Source organism: Thalassophryne amazonica, chromosome 1 (assembly GCF_902500255.1).
Source record: "Thalassophryne amazonica chromosome 1, fThaAma1.1, whole genome shotgun sequence".
Classification (NCBI taxonomy): Eukaryota; Metazoa; Chordata; class Actinopteri; order Batrachoidiformes; family Batrachoididae; genus Thalassophryne; species Thalassophryne amazonica.
The window spans coordinates 161046967-161064687 of NC_047103.1; the positions used below are offsets into that span (position 1 = coordinate 161046967).

A 17721-nucleotide genomic window follows, 5' to 3' on the forward strand; every position below is an offset into this window, starting at 1 on the left:
CCTGTGGAATGTTGGTCCACTCCTCTTCAGTGGCTGTGCGAAGTTGCTGGATATTGGCAGGAACTGGTACACGCTGTCGTATACGCCAGTCCAGAGCATCCCAAACATGCTCAATGGGTGACATGTCCGGTGAGTATGCAGCTTCCAAGAATTGTGTACAGATCGTTGCAACTTGGGGCCGTGCATTATCCTGCTGCAACATGAGGTGATGTTCTTGGATGTATGGCACAACAATGGGCCTCAGGATCTCGTCACGGTATCTCTGTGCATTCAAAATGCCATCAATAAAATGCACCTGTGTTCTTCGTCCATAACAGACGCCTGCCCATACCATAACCCCACCGCCACCATGGGCCACTCGATCCACAACATTGACATCAGAAAACCGCTCACCCACACGACGCCACACACGCTGTCTGCCATCTGCCCTGAACAGTGTGAACCGGGATTCATCTGTGAACACCTCTCCAACGTGCCAAATGCCAGCGAATGTGAGCATTTGCCCACTCAAGTCAATTACGACGACAGACTGGAGTCAGGTCGAGACCCCGATGAGGACGACGAGCATGCAGATGAGCTTCCCTGAGACGGTTTCTGACAGTTTTTGCAGAAATTCTTTGGTTATGCAAACCGATTGTTTCAGCAGCTGTCCGAGTGGCTGGTCTCAGACGATCTTGGAGGTGAACATGCTGGATGTGGAGGTCCTGGGCTGGTGTGGTTACACGTGGTCTGCGATTGTGAGGCTGGTTGGATGTACTGCCAAATTCTCTGAAACGCCTTTGGAGATGGCTTATGGTAGAGAAATGAACATTCAATACACGAGCAAGTTCTGGTTGACATTCCTGCTGTCAGCATGCCAACTGCACGCTCCCTCAAATCTTGCGACCTGTGGCATTGTGCTGTTTGATAAAACTGCACCTTTCAGAGTGGCCTTTTATTGTGGGCAGTCTAAGGCACACCTGTGCACTAATCATGGTGTCTAATCAGCATCTTGATATGGCACACCTGTGAAGTGGGATGGATTATCTCAGCAAAGGAGAAGTGCTCACTATCACAGATTTAGACTGGTTTGTGAACAGTATTTGAGGGAAATGGTGATATTGTGTATGTGGAAAAAGTTTTAGATCTCAGTTCATGTCATACAAAATGGGAGCAAAACCAAAAGTGTTGCGTTTATATTTTTGTTGAGTGTATATATATATATATATAAAATTTTGCCTGGGAGGAAAAGGATTAATAGTTTATTCATGAAATCCTTCACCTGATGTGATGAATTTAAAGCCAGCTTGGACACACGAGGACACACCTATTTAGTTCCCAACACCGTCCAGCTCTGAGCGCCACTGCTCTCTACATGTTCTAAAACACAAAGAGGGCTGATTACGTCCACTTCATCATAAACTGTATGTAGTCATTAGCATAAGTAAAGACACGTTACCATCTGCAGTTAGAATTTTTTAAGACATTAAAATTTCTACGATGGCATTTAAACTCAGTGAAAAGTAATCTCTACATCATGAATTAAAAGAAATACAAATATAAAAGCCAAAAAGATGGCGTGCATAAGTAAGTGCACCCTTTAGTACAACACATATTCACTTTTACATCCAATTTTTTTTCAGACAAGTCGGGATGGATACATAAACATTTCCAAGATACTAATTATGTCTTTGACTTAATTTACACTTAATACAAACAGTGTGATGTACACTAAAGTGTGCACATACTTATGTACACCATCATTTTGGGCTTTAAATTTTTTAAATTTCTTTTAACTGATGATTATTACTTTTCACTGTGACTTCAAAGGGCATCATTTGAGATTTTTTTCTTTTTACATCATAAAAAAATTCAAACATGTAAAGCTCAGCAGTGCACAAACCTTCATATCACTGTATGTGGTGACTTGAGTCCCGTGAGGTTGTTGAAGATACTGCTATTCATGAAAACTTAATTTATTTATATTTTATTCAATAGTTACACTCGATAATCTGTGCTCAGTAAACAAAACTGTGTCAACACACGTGTGATGTAACTAGTGAACGCAGCTTTTATTTCACATGAACTTTATTAACATTAGTGTACTCCTTCAGTTAAGAAAAACCATCAAAAAGGAGGCAACAGTCTCACAATTAACACTGTTTGTGCCACAAGTTCATATTATAAACAGTAGTAACATGTAAGAGAAATGCATGTTGGGATTTCATGTTGGACATTTACACAGTACATTTCTTGTTTTGTATTTTTATAATCCTTTCAAGTTCAGTGCTGGTTTCCATCCATGTGATCCTGCATCATTAACTGAACAAATGAGGTCAAAACAGTTGATATCATTTGTCAAGGCCTAAAAAAGCAGAATGGGTTTGAAAAACAGTCTCAGCTGCAGGACACAAAATGATTTCATGAACTTGGACTCACTGATTTTCACAAGACGTTTTTACACGCCCTGGACAAAGCAAATCTCTTGTGCAAAATGTAAACATGGAAGTAAAAAATATTTTAATATTAAAAAAAGAAAAAAATTCCAGTGTTTGATCAAATTTTGACTCCTCTATGTCATATTGCATCCATTCTCCCTCTTTGCCCAAATGTCAGCGGTTATCTTATGAGGGATAAAACACTGGAGTGATAAAAGTACAACATTGTAACAGGTGATCTTTCCAGTTCAACAGCTACAGTACAGTTTAAGGAGCCTGTCTGTCTGTGTGTGTGTTACTGACTTGACAGAAACACAAACTTTTAATATGAGAAAACATCATCCCTTCTCTCAGCTCTGCTTCAATTTTACACTTTCAATCTTCTTGGAAATGGAACAAAACGCAAAATTCTGCAGCTTTAATCACTGATGAGTCTCATTGTGGACACTGTTAATTGCTAAATGTTGTCCACCACTGATTTTCCATCCCAGCTCTTGCAGCAGCACATTCTCAGCATATTCAGTATAATCACAATATTAAAGTTAGAGTGTGCAGGATTTAGGGGCCCTAATTATTAGCAGTAATGGAATATAACATTCATAACCATCTGTTCTTTAGTGCATATTTACCACCAACAACAGATCAATGTGTTATCATGAACTTAGAATGAGTCATTTATATCTACAGAGGGCGAGCCCCCCTCACAGAGGCAGCCATGTTGCATCACCATCTTGATACAGTAGCTCAAAAGGGACATACTGACGCTGCCTTTTGCATTATGGAACACAGCCATAAGACTGAAGAAAAGAAGTACAGAAATCAGAGGCCGCTCCCCTGTATACTGTTTGCTAGTTGCTAGTGCAGGCTAACAAGTTTGACAACCCTCATTTTGTTTAAATGGAGGATCATACATATTGCTTATCATGAGAGAAGGCAAGGGAACATGAATCCCCATCACCAAAGAAGGGAAACACAAAGGGAGACAGCATCATTCCTGGTGATAGCATAATGCATTCTGTAAACTCACTACTAGGTGACACTGAATCTGACACACTGTAGCTTTAAATACAAATATGACACAACAGTGCATGTCATTGTGTCAATTGGCGAGTTATTCCAACATATATGTAAAAAAACAAAGTTACAGTACACATATACTGCAGAGTTGCTGTCTGAAAGCCACCTTTATCTAAGTAAACCAAATACACTGAGGATTTTACATAAAAACAAGGCTTTTTTTTTTTTTTTTTTTTTTTTTTTAGTAAGGAGTGCCCACTTAGTTCAGTAGAAATTCAGGACTTGGGTAACCAAACATGAGGAAGTCACCCTGGTACCGAGCGTAAAGATGCCTGATGTCCCGCTTGCTGATGCCTGAGAAGTAGTGCTCCACCTTGGACCTGTTGTAGCGGGTGATGCCTGGAGGAATGGCCGGATAGGACACCAACTGATCGATGCCTGCTGCTCTGAGGATGTGGGGGGCGTCTTGCTCCAGTGTCTCATGGTGACCCACCACGCTGTACTGGATTTCACACGGTGCGCATAACTCTGTGTAAGTAACCCAGTGGATGATGTTGTCGCCAAACTGGCGGTCCATACGACTGCGGCCTTCCATGTCACCCAAGTACCGGACAAAGTCCTCAAAGTGCAGTCCAGAGGCGGTGTTGTCGCTGTCGCGGTGGCTCTTGCGGTACTTACGGATAATGGCTGGAGCTATGTCATGCTTATACCAAGGCTCAAAGCGTGGGTTCTTTATAAACTTGTCTTTGAATGCAGAAATCAGGCGCTCAAATGGATCTCTCACAATGAAAAATTTAAAATAGGTGTTCAATCTGTTGAGACACACAGGAAGTAATTGGTGAGTCACACCAGATGTCAATGCAATCTTACAAATGTTATGAAACGTTGATATCAGTAAAGAGGAGGTAGGGTTGAGGAGGAGTGGCTGAGGAGCAAAGCTTTGCTTACGTGATGAAGTTTGGCACTAGTGCTTCATCTAGTGGCAAAAACAAAATAAATTTAGACCTTTAATTCAACATTTTTTGGTAAACCCTTCCATTAAAACTAAAAGTCTACACCAGTGGTTCTCAATCTTTTTACAATGAGTACCACCTTAGAAACTATTTGGCTTTCCAAGTACCGCCATTACAACTGGAATTAAAATGATTTAATTAAACTCAATTTATTTATATAGTGCCAAATCACAACATAGTCACTCCAAAGCCCTTCACAAGGCTAAGGTCTAACCTTACACACCATCCCATGTGCAAGCACATTGGCAACAGTGGTGAGGAAAAACTCCCTGGAAGAATTAAAGTGTTCGAAGAAACTAGGTTAGCATGGAGCATTTTGCACATCTTGACTCATCCACTGCATTGTGGGATCTTAGTTACAACACAGCAGCTCAAACTAGGAGAAAGCAGCATGGATTACTATGATTTAGATATGTTTAAATTGAAGTTGATGGCTTAAAGTGTTTTTGCATTTGTCATGGACCGCCTGTGACATCCAGGACTGTGTGTTAAAGGTTTGAGAATAACGAACTGACGTGCGCCTATGTGCATCGACAATGACGGACGGCCCTTGTCCACGTAACATAACAGGCCTACACGCATGTGGGAGATTTTTGCCAGTTTATAACTGCACTCTGTCAAGTTTGTCTGTTACAGCAGAAACTGATTTGCAGCTCGTTATCTGAAGTGTGTATTAGCAGAGTCCCACTATTATGAAGCATTGCTCCATTTCGCTTCTCTTTCAGCAGAGAGCGGTGTCAGATCGGTGTTGTTTAAGTGTCGAGGCAGTAAAGCTGTTAAATCCTTCATTATGAATGGTCTGCTCCCTTTGGTTGTATTGATTCAATGAAAATTTGTTGAGTTATCCTTAACCTTAATTGAAATAAAGCAGCTGGCTTAATTACACTATAAAAAATTAGTTTGTTTGGTTGACGGCGTACCACCAGAGGGAGCTCGCGTACCATATTTTGAGAACTGTCGGAAGCATATTGCATTCACTGGTTAAAAATAAAGAATTAGACCCCTGATCTCTTAATTACAGGAACAAAATCAGGGGTCTAATTGTTTTTTTTTATCCAGTGAATGTAACACGCTTCTGTATACACACTATAAGCGCCTCCTGATTTTTATTTCTTCTCCACTGTGGTGGTGTACAGAAGCAAAATTACAGAAATTGCCACTAGCTTCGTTTCCTTTACAGATTTGCACAAAAGCTAAGCAATATTTTTAAGCAATAAGGCTTCATTTTGTACAATATACTGTAGTTCTAAGTGGCATTTGTGAATCTATCGCCGCACTGTAGTGCCTGATAAAAGTTTCTCCAAAGTCATCAGCTATTGCTGAACAAGGTTGAGTAGGATTACTTTGAAAGAATACGCATGTATGTACACTCAACAAAAATATAAATGCAACACTTTTGGTTTTGCTCCCATTTTGTATGAGATGAACTCAAAGATCTAAAACTTTTTCCACATACACAATATCACCATTTCCCTCAAATATTGTTCACAAACCAGTCTAAATCTGTGATAGTGAGCACTTCTTTGCTGAGATAATCCATCCCACCTCACAGGTGTGCCATACCAAGATGCTGATTAGACACCATGATTAGTGCACGTGTGCCTTAGACTGCCCACAATAAAAGGCCACTCTGAAAGGTGCAGTTTTATCACACAGCACAATGCCACAGATGTCGCAAGATTTGAGGGAGCGTGCAATTGGCATGCTGACAGCAGGAATGTCAACCAGAGCTGTTGCTCGTGTATTGAATGTTCATTTCTCTACCATAAGCCGTCTCCAAAGGCGTTTCAGAGAATTTGGCAGTACATCCAACCAGCCTCACAACCGCAGACCACGTGTAACCACACCAGCCCAGGACCTCCACATCCAGCATGTTCACCTCCAAGTTCGTCATCAGACCAGCCACTCGGACAGCTGCTGAAACAATCGGTTTGCATAACCAAAGACTTTCTGCACAAACTGTCAGAAACTGTCTCAGGGAAGCTCATCTGCATGCTCGTCGTCCTCATCGGGGTCTCGACCTGACTCCAGTTCGTCGTTGCAACTTCGCACAGCCAATGAAGAGGAGTGGACCAACATTCCACAGGCCACAATTGACAACCTGATCAACTCTATGCGAAGGAGATGTGTTGCACTGCATGAGGCAAATGGTGGTCACACCAGATACTGACTGGTATCCCCCCCCCCAAATAAAACAAAACTGCACCTTTCAGAGTGGCCTTTTATTGTGGGCAGTCTAAGGCACACCTGTGCACTAATCATGGTGTCTAATCAGCATCTTGATATGGCACACCTGTGAGGTGGGATGGATTATCTCAGCAAAGGAGAAGTGCTCACTATCACAGATTTAGACTGGTTTGTGAACAATATTTGAGGGAAATGGTGATATTGTGTATGTGGAAAAAGTTTTAGATCTTTGAGTTCATCTCATACAAAATGGGAGCAAAACCAAAAGTGTTGCATTTATATTTTTGTTGCGTATACATACATTTGGATTACTTGTAATCTGATTACTTTTGGATTACATTTCAAAGTAATCCTACCCAACCTTGTTGATGAATGACAGTTGATGATGTAGTAACGTCCAAGGGATCGAAGATCACAGGTGTTGAGCTTGGGCCTGTATCTTTGCCCTTTACGTACTGACATTCCTCCATATTCCTTCAATCATTTAAGGATATTATGCACTGTAGAGGCAGAAATACACAAATCCCTTCTAAACTTTATTTGAGGAACACTGTTTCTAAACATCTCAATAATTTTCTCACACATTTGTTGTACCAAACCATGATTACAATCACCTGTTGTTTTTTCAAAAGGTGTTCCAGGTGTGAATGTAGGAATTGAATATTTTAACAAATGAAATGAAGTTGACCACACAAAACATACTGTCTGCAATGAAATATGTTAAAAATGTTAAGAACTACTGCAGTTTTTATTTTTAATTTATTTGCATCGTCCATTCTGTCCCAACCATTTCTGATTCCAGGTTGCAGAATGTCATGTGACCTTTTCTGTACCTAATGGGACCTATAATTGCAGACACGTTTTCATTTCAGTTTTGAGAAATAATTATTTTTCAAATCACCTGAAAAACCACCTCATGCTAGTGTAAAAAAAAAAGTTGCGATCTTTGAGCACCCCCCAAATACCTTTGTTTACATCAAGTGTATTTTCAGTTAACTATTTCAAATTGCGGAAGGGAAGCCTACCTACTATCCAACTACTTAAGGACCTTACTGTTGTGTCCACCTGTACCTTGCAGGGCAACCGTTGGCAGCTGTTAGTCATTTGGGCCTCGGCCAATCCAGGATGGAAAAACCACACATAAGAGATGAAATGCCACGGGCATATTTGTACATTTTTTTCATTTATTTGAAGCACATTCTTTCTGGGTCGATACTAACCTGTGCGTAACTTCCTGCGGAGTGAATGATGAGAGACGTGGCAGGCCGTTTTTTTCGTGATCATGAACAAGGTTCTCTGGGATCTCTTCCACAGTGGAGAACACTCCTGACATTCAACACATCATGAATATAGACGTGCATATAGTTGTCTGCATCACTGTTGTTTTAATTTCTAGCACATTCCTGTCAGACTTTCATGTTACAGCATTTAAGCATCTGTGATGAAATACGATGTGCTTTGTGAATTTGTACTTACCGTTGAGTACAATGAGGACCTTTTTCCACTGTGTGTTGCCCACTTTGGGCGTCTGGCAGAACAAGATCTTGTGTTTGTCACAGACAAATATACGGTCCAGGACAAACTTGCTGATGGAGACACGAGTCAAATGCCTGAGGGTGCTGTTCTTACATATCGTGGAAAGCTGCTCGATCCGCTTCTCAGAGACTGAGTGCCAATCTGCTGCGGAATGGATCGCTGAGGGCTGACACACAAACACAACTGGTTTTAATATGACACAAAAAACCTGATTCAAGCCACTTCAGCTTCAGTTCTCCTGTGAAATCAACTTACTTGACAGTGAAAAGCACCTCAACCCTCTGAACTGACATGTGCATAAACCCTGAATCTAAACATTTTTCAGCAATTTTTACTTATACTTTGAAAATGTGTTTAAATTTAAGCCCACTTCAAACCAGGCTTGAGCACACCACCTTGTGGTAGAAAAGTAGAACTGCCATTGAAATTGAGGCACTAGTAGTGGAAAGTAAACACACAACATTAATTAATAGTTTATTCATGAAATCCTTCACCTGATGTGATGGATTTAAAGCCAGCTTGGACACACGAGTGGGCCGAACCCATTTAGTTCCCAACACCGTCCAGCTCTGAGCGCCACTGCTCTCTACATATTCTAAAACACAAAGAGGGCTGATTACGTCCACTTCATCATAAACTGTATGTAGTCATTAGCATAAGTAATGACACATTACCATCTGCAGCTCTGAAACTGATGAATTTGCTGACAAACATCAGGATGAACAGCACCCAGCCGCAAGCCCCAAGGAGCAGCCAGTGTTGCCGCATAGTTTTGCGCATCAGCCAACAGCCATGGAAACACAGAATTCTCGCCTGGATGCAGACTGACCTGTAAACAGCAGAACTGAATTAATTAGCTGACCTAATCATATTAAAGCAAAGTTAGCAATCAGACCTCAGAGGGCCACGTTCACTTTTGATGAATGTGCTGTTTGTGAGAAATGCCATTTTGAAAAATTAGTCACAATACTAGAATTTCAAATTCAATACTGATAGTAAGACCCTTCGGTTGCTCCCTTATTTTTCACTCGGGGTTGCCACAGCAAATCCGAAGTGGATCTGCATGTTGATTTGGCACAAATTTTACACCGGGGGCCCTTCCTGGCGCAACTCCACATTACATGGAGAAATGTGGCAGGGGTGGGGTTGGAACCGGAACCCTTCCGCACTGAAACCAGGCGTACACAAGAAAGCACTCAATACCATTGGACATTACAAAAAAATAAAAAAGAAGCTTCTGTATCGATGAGTACTCAAATGTATGTACTCGTACTCAGTCTGGAAAAAAGTGGTATCGGTGCATCCCTGGTATTCAGAGATGCTAAATGGACTGCATTTATATAGCACTTTTCCATCTGCATCAGACGCTCAAAGCACTTTACAATAATGCCTCACATTTACCCTGATGTGGGGGTGCTGCCATACAAGGCGCTCACTACACACTGGGAGCAACTAGTGGATTAAGGTCCTTGCCCAAGGGCCCTTAGTGATTTTCTGGTCAGGCTGGGGTTTGAACCCAGGATCCTCTGGTCTCCCAGTGCTTAACCACTAGACCATCACCTCCCCACAATCAATAAATACAGATGCTGTATTTATTATTTTGGCCATGTGTTAAAATTTGATTCCAAGGTTTGACTCATCATGTAATTGCACAGATAAATTCTTGAACAGGGTCGGTTTAAATAAATTTGTTTACTTGCAGTAATAAATGACATTGTTCATACAGTATTTAAATGTATTATATCCTGGATAACATGGTGTATTTTATTTCTTCTTCTGTCTTCTGGAAACTGTTATTATGACTAAATGATTAAGAGTTAAGAGTTTTTTATTGTCATGTGCACAGTAAGAACAGGCAGTTATGAAATTACTCTGTTCATTCTCCCTAAAAAATTTGCATGTAGAAAGTTAACCTTTTATTATTTTAAAAACACATTATAAGATGCAAATAAAGTTACATTTTTTTAAACGCTCGTTCCTGTCTGACGTAACGTGTGCGCCTGGCCATCTTTTGGAAACGCTTCATTAAGTTTCTTGCGCTCCTCGACGGTGTCGCCACAACTTGTTTGCATGTATGCTTATCGCTATCCTCAGCCTTTCCCTCGTATGCAGCAGCGGTTCTTATAATGTTCACCCAGCACATTTTTGGTAACGACAACAAGCACTCAAGAACTTTACTGCGCGAAACGCCCTCTGGTGGCCAAGGCAAGTATGCAGCGGTGCCATACGTTCAAGCAAATACAAGGAACCAACAACCACACGTAGCAAAATATCAACAGACAAGAAAAAAAAAAATGCGCGGACGAAATGATAAATCTAAAAATATAAATAGCATAATGCAAAAGACAATGACAGTTAATAGAAAATAAACATAATTCACAAGACAACTCAGAATATCTTTGTCATGGCACAAGTACAGAGAAGCTTAGACTCATATTTAGTTCTGTCTAAAAAACGTTAAAGATAAGTAACAAATAAGAACAGATAACAGACAATACAAGTTAAGAATAAAAAGTTAGCAGCAGCACAGTTTCTTAGTGGTTAGCACTGTTGCCTCACAGCAAGAAGGTTATGGGATTGATTCCCACCTGTGGCCTTTCTGTGTGGAGTTTGCATGTTCTCCCCGTGTCTGCGTGGGTTTCCTCCAGGTGCTCCGATTTAAAGACATGCAGGTTAGGTGAATTGGAAACTTTCTCATTGCCCAGGTCTCCCTTGCAAAAGAGATCTTGATCTCAATGGGACTGACCTGGTTAAATAAAGGTTAAATTAAATTTAAAAACTATATAATTTACACTAAAAAATACTGCACATCTGTATTGAGTGTTCAAGTATTTTCAGGTTTGTGCAGTATTCAGTGCAATGACATGCTCTAGGGTAAAAACTGTTTTCCAGTCCGTTATTTTTGGACATGATGGCTCTGAAGCATCTCCCTGGGGGTAAGTAACGGTTCATATGTGATCACCAGAGTGGGATGAGTCTCTGAGGCTGCTGTGAGCTCTCCTGAGGCAGTGGGTGCTGTAAATGGCCTCAGAGGGGAGAGGGCAACCAGTGAGTTTTTGAGCAATGTTGATGACCCTCTGGAGTACTTTACTCTTAGCAGCAGCACAGCTGGTGAACCAGTGTAATGCCACAGTTCAGGATTGATTCGATGGAGCACTGGTAGAAAGACAGCAACAGCCTCTCTGACACTACGAGGTCTGTTAGAAAAGTATCTGACCTTATTATTTTTTTCAAAAACCATATGGATTTGAATCACGTGTGATTGCGTCAGACAAGCTTGAACCCTCGTGCGCATGCGTGAGTTTTTTCATGCCTGTCGGTTGCTTCATTCGCCTGTGAGCAGGCTTTGAGTGAGATGTGGTCTACCCCTCTCGTCTATTTTTTATTGCAAATAAATGTCTGAACGATTTGGATCTTTGCTGCATCAATTTTTTTTCCAGAAACTGTAAGAGACCTCCAGGTGGACACCGTTCTAAAAATTAATATGGCTTTCAGGGACGATTTTATGGGGATTAAACAGATTAAGGAGTGTTACTGCCCCTTTAAGGATGGCCCACAACTGCTGAGAGCGCACGCCGATGGACAGGCTGACACCCCGCACAAACAACCAGATCATTTCCAACGTGAAAGCTTTGTTGGTCTGACTTTCACAAAAAGGCAGAAGATGTGGACATCAGCACTTTTTCCGGCACATTCCACCGTTATAGGAGTTTTTTTTTTCCACGGAAAAAGAAGCCGAGGGACGCGCCACGGAGCCGTTCATTACGCGGGACAAAACCACCTCGGTGTTGGTCTCACGGGACGGCACGAAGGTGGATTTCAGACAGATTCCGGTTGCTTTCCAGTTGTGTGAATATCCGATTGTGATTGTGCATGAGCTGGACATGCCAGAACATGTCCTGTGAGGCTTCATCACGGCGTTGCTTTTCGCCATGCAGCTCCGCCGCGACGCGCGGAATTCCTCCGCCTTTGTTCCTCTTTCCATGACAAAACTCCTTTAACAGTGAAATGTGCCGTTCATTTCTAAACTGGACGCTGTCTTGATCCGGTATGTCCTCTGACTAGCACAGGAATTGTGAAAAGATGTGGACATCAGCACTTTTTCGGCACATTAAGACAGATGTGCGGAGGAGTTTGGCGTGTCGTGGTGCAGCCACTCGGCGCAAAGAAACGCCGTGATGAAGCCTCACAGGACATATTGGGGCTTGTCCAGCTCAAGCTCAATTTCTCGGATATTCACACAACAGAAAAGCAACCGGAATCCGTCTGAAAGCCGTCCTGAGAGACCACCGAGGTGGTTTTGTGCCGCGTCAAGAGCGGCACGGTGGCGCGTCCCTCGGCTTCTTTTTCCATGAAAAAAAAACTCCTATAACGGCGGAACGTGCCGGAAAAAGTGCTGATGTCCACATCTTCTGCCTTTTTGTGAAAGTCAGACCAACAAAGCTTTCACGTTGGAAATGATCTGGTTGTTTGTGCGGGGTGTCAGCCTGTCCATCGGCGCTGGGAGCGCGCTGCACTGTCAGCAGTTGTGGGCCGTCCTTAAAGGGGCAGTAACACTCCTTAATCTGTTTAATCCCCATAAAATCGTCCCTGAAAGCCATATTAATTTTTAGAACGGTGTCCACCTGGAGGTCTCTTACAGTTTCTGGAAAAAAATTGATGCAGCAAAGATCCAAATCGTTCAGACATTTATTCGCAATAAAAAATAGACGAGAGGGGTAGACCACACCTCACTCAAAGCCTGCTCACAGGTGAATGAAGCAACCGACAGGCATGAAAAAACTCACGCATGCGCACGAGGGTTCAAGCTTGGCTGACGCAATCACATGTGATTCAAATCCATATGGTTTTTGAAAAAAATAATAAGTTCGGATACTTTTCTAACAGACCTCGTATGTTCTTCCTGAGAAGTCTCAGGAAGGGCAGTCTCTGTTGAGGAGCGCAGTGCTGTTTGGTGTCCAGGTCATGTCCTCCTTGATGTAGGTGCACAGGAACCTGAAGGCTGAGACTCTCTCCATATATTCTCCATTTATGCAGATTGGCTGGTTGACTGGTTTATTTCTCCTGAAGTCTATGATTATAGTTCTTTGGTATTAAAGGTGTTGAGGATCAGGTTGTTCTCTGCACACCATATCGACAGCCACTAGACCTGATTCTTGATTATCTCAGTGAAAACATCAGCCAGTTGATCTGCACAGTTCCTCAGCACCCCCCAGTCATGCCATCTGGTCCAGCAGCTTTCCTCAGGTTCACTGTCCACAGTGTGCCCTTCACCTCATGTGTTTCCACCATGTGGATGTGGCTGCTGGGGGCTAGTGGATGTAAAGTATCAACATTTGGTGACTAAACCTTGAAGCGGCCGAAGAAGTTATTCAGCTCCTCAGCCAGTTGGGCATCACCTACCAATGTCTACAGTGCAACATCACATTAAGTAAGTAAGTAAGTAAGCAAGTGAATGTTCTTTATTGGGTATTGTTGTATTGGGTATTTGGATGTTATCTCGCTGAAGAAGTCAGGATGGGGTAGCCCTTTTACTTAAAGTGTAAAGCCACATTATGTGTGGTGCAAATATTTGCCGGAAATGGATCATGACACTCTGTGTCACTTTGGGGGCATTCCTGGCATCTGGCTGGAGCCCTTCTAATGTAGAATGATACACACTGTGCCCCAGAATGTTTTGAACACAAAATGATATAAATTATACTTATTAAATGAGAATTTACTTAGTTTCGAAAGGCACTGTTATACTTTTTACGAGCAAAAAATTACGTGTTTACTCAAATTGGGTAGCATTCCTTAATAAATGAAGATAAAATAAGATCTGTGGTAATAAACATTCTTGGATTTTGACATCTCCCCTTAAGCTTTTAACTCAACGAAGTGGGTCAGGATAGCACAAATGCCCCAACTTGCTATCATTTCGCACTTTATATTGTTAGAGATGGAGCGCAAAGGAGGGTTTTAAATGTGTGGAAGTGAGATTTCTCCCGAATTAAAAAGTAAAAGCCCCCACATTCATGCCCATTCGTGAGGTTGAGATGACCCCCAAAGTACACATGGCTCACAAATACTGACACGAGGCTGCTGCTTCAGTGATCCACAACCGGCAAATTTTCGCGTCAGAGATAAATACGTGCAGCAATTAAACAGCAAGACAAATACCCAAATAAGTATTTTCCCACTCTAGAACCAATGACACTGAATGGCTAACTCACCTTTGCTACTTAACAGAGATCGTCACTTTCACACTTGTAGGAATGAGTGAGTCAGAAAACGCGCGCACACCACCGAGACCAGGATGTTTTGATTCCTCTGCTGATCACAAGAATGGCTGGATCCGGTCGAGCTTGTGGTCGTTTGTAGACAAAACATCAGTCTTTCAATTGGTACCAAGTATTAGCTTATTCGTGCTGATTACGAGAAACGGTGGCGCAAATATTACAGCAGTGATCCGGAAACATCAATGATCCGAAACTCCGGCGTGACTGTACAAAAATAAAACTTTTCCATTGCACTTCTGGATTTTTCTCTTAAATAAAAAAAACGTGTACAAAATTACCATCCAACAACAAATGTTATAAAAGAAGTAGAATGTGTGTTAAGTAAATTCAATACAAAAATAAAACAAAACCTCTCCCCTTTAGCACACGAGTGCGGCAGTGCATACAGGAAACTGAAACTAAAGTATCGAAATCATTACACTGGTATCGATCAATACCAACGTTGGTATCAAGATTATATTTGGATAGATCTGCCCACCACTGCACGTCACTGTTGGAATAATAACCTACAAACACATACTTAAATGTTATAACGTGCGTGTGTGTATATATATATATATATATATATACAGTGAAGAAAATAAGTATTTGAACACCCTGTGGTTTTGCAAGTTCTCCCACTTAGAAATCATGGAAGGGTCTGAAATTTTCATCTTAGGTGCATGTCCACTGTGAGAGACATGATCTAAAAAAAAAAAATATATCTGGAAATCACAATGTATGATTTTTTTAATCATTTATTTGTATGTTACTGCTGCAAATAAGTATTTGAACACCTGTGAAAATCAATGTTAATGTTTGGTACAGTAGCCTTTGTTTGCAATTACAGAGGTCAGACATTTCCTGTAGTTCTTGACCAAGTTTTCACACACTGCAGCAGGGATTTTGGTCTACTCCTCCATACAGATCTTCTCTAGATCTTTCAGGTTTGGAGTTTCAGCTCCCTCCAAAGATTTTCTATTGAGTTCAGGTCTGGAGACTGGCCAGGCCACTCCAGGACCTTGAAATGCTTCTTACGGAGCCCCTCCTTAGTTGCCCTGGCTGTGTGTTTGGGATCATTGTCATGCTGGAAGACCCAGCCACGACCCATCTTCAATGTTCTTACTGAGGGAAGGAGGTTGTTTGCCAAAATCTCACAATACATGACCCCATCCATCCTCCCTTCAATACGGTGCAGTCGTCCTGTCCCCTTTGCAGAAGAGCACCCCCAGAGTATGATGTTTCCACCCCCATGCTTCACGGTTGGGATGGTTTTCTTGGGGTTGTTCTCATCCTCTAAACATGGTAAGTGGAGTTGATTCCAAAAAGCTCTATTCTGATCTCATCTGACCACAAGACCTTCTCCCATGCCTCCTCTGGATCATCCAGATGGTCACTGCTGAACTTCAAACTGGCCTGGACATGTGCTGGCTTGAGCAGGGGGACCTTGCTGCCCCGCAGGATTTTAAACCATGACAGCATCACGTGTTACTGATGTAATCTTTGTGACTGTGGTCCCAGTTCTCTTCAAGGCATTGACCAGGTCCTCCTGTGTAGTTCTGAGCTTTCTCAGAATCATCCTTACCCACAAAGTGAGATCTTGCATGGAATACCAGACCGAGGGAGATTGACAGTCATCTTGTGTTTCTTCCACTTTCTAATAAATAATCATAACAGTTGTCTTCTACCAAGCTGCTTGCCTGTTGTCCTGTAGTTCATCCCAGCCATGTGCAGGTCTACAATTTTGTCCCTGGTGCCCTTAGACAGCTTTTTGGTCTTAGCTATGGTGGACAGGTTGGATGTGATTGACTGAGTGTGTGAACAGGTGTCTTTTATACAGGTAACAAGTTCAAACAGGTGCAATTAATACAGGTAAAGAGTGCAGAATAAGAGGGCTTCTTAAAGAAAAATGAACAGGTCTGTGTGAGCCAGAATTCTTGCTGGTTTGTAGGTGTTCAAATACTTATTTGCAGGAGTAACATACAAATAAATTATTCAAAAAAAAAAAAAAAAATCATACATTTGTGATTTCCGGATTTTTTTTTTTTTTTTAGATTGTCTCTCACAGTGGACATGCACCTAAAATGAAAATTTCAGAACCCTCCATGATTTGTAAGTGGGAGAACTTGCAAAATCGCAGGGTGTTCAAATACTTATTTTCCTCACTGTGTATATATATATATATATATATATACATATATATATATATATACACACACACACACACTTATGTATAAACACGGGGGGGGAGAGAGAAACATACGATTACCGTTAATATCCACGGCCGTACTTTCAAGGTTTTTGGTGAGGAAGCTCGAATATTATGTACACCAAACCATTAATGTGGCAAAATCGACCTATTATTTGATTATCTCAAGTTCTGTGTACATAATAAAGCTTGAAATATCCACTGTAAATGCCACAAATAACACGATGTAGATGGAAAAACATTGGTTTGATTCATTTTGCGAGTTTAAGGTGATAACGGTTTAGCCAACAGGCTTTAGCCACACCTCCCTCCCAGTGACCAGATTAAATAACGAGTTCCGTTAGCCCCGTTAATGTTTACCAGAAATGTTACCACAGTATTTATCTTACCTTAGTGAATTACACCAACCCTCCAAGCACAAACTCTGAACAAGTCGATGAAGCCAGTTACTAGCATCTAGCTTATTCTACCTCTCTGCAAATAAATCAGTACCTCCCCCTACCGGCAGGACGGTTACAACGCACCTTTGCAACTGGCCAAAAATAAATAACGGTAAAACGCACAGGAGGGATCCTCAAGTTGTCAAAATTCACCACTGACCTGTGGGAGAGTACCTCACACAAATATAAATCTGTTCTGTTTCATCTGGCTTGTTTGCAAGATTTTGTAGTGATTTTTAAAGAAATTTACATTCTTCCAAAGAGTGAACAACTCAGCATCTTCAAAATGCCTCAAGCTGGGCAAAAGTCTAGTCAGTCAGCTCACATACTGTGTTCGCATCTTGCTGTATTTCCTCTGTCACTGAAGATGTTCTGTGCTCTGAACCATCAAAATTACAGAGCTACTTTAAGAAGTGAAGCAGGATGACTGGATTCCATCTGAATGCTGATTAGATAAAGATGTTTTATCTCCATGCTCATATACCTCACTTGTGTGAAATAAACCCTACCATCATAAAAAGTGACCATTACCACATGGAGGGTTGTTCTTGACGTTCAACAGAAATTTTAAAGTAGAGCGTTATCATTTAAATGGACTTAAATTCCTCTATAAAACACACATTATATACAATAAACAAAAAC

The 17721-nt window shown here is 41.5% G+C and overlaps 1 protein-coding gene across 1 annotated transcript; it reads right to left on the bottom strand.

Annotated features, from left to right (window-relative positions):
* Window positions 1-3678: 3678 nt before the first annotated feature.
* LOC117516996 (carbohydrate sulfotransferase 10-like) lies at window positions 3679-17128 on the bottom strand. Its single transcript, XM_034177895.1, has 6 exons — window positions 17029-17128; window positions 8845-8999; window positions 8665-8765; window positions 8111-8336; window positions 7855-7960; window positions 3679-4246 (listed from the first exon to the last, which is right to left on the bottom strand). Exons 2-6 carry the CDS (start codon window positions 8948-8950, stop codon window positions 3694-3696), a joined length of 1092 nt encoding a protein of 363 aa, XP_034033786.1. The 5' UTR covers window positions 8951-8999; window positions 17029-17128; the 3' UTR covers window positions 3679-3693.
* Window positions 17129-17721: the final 593 nt, after the last annotated feature.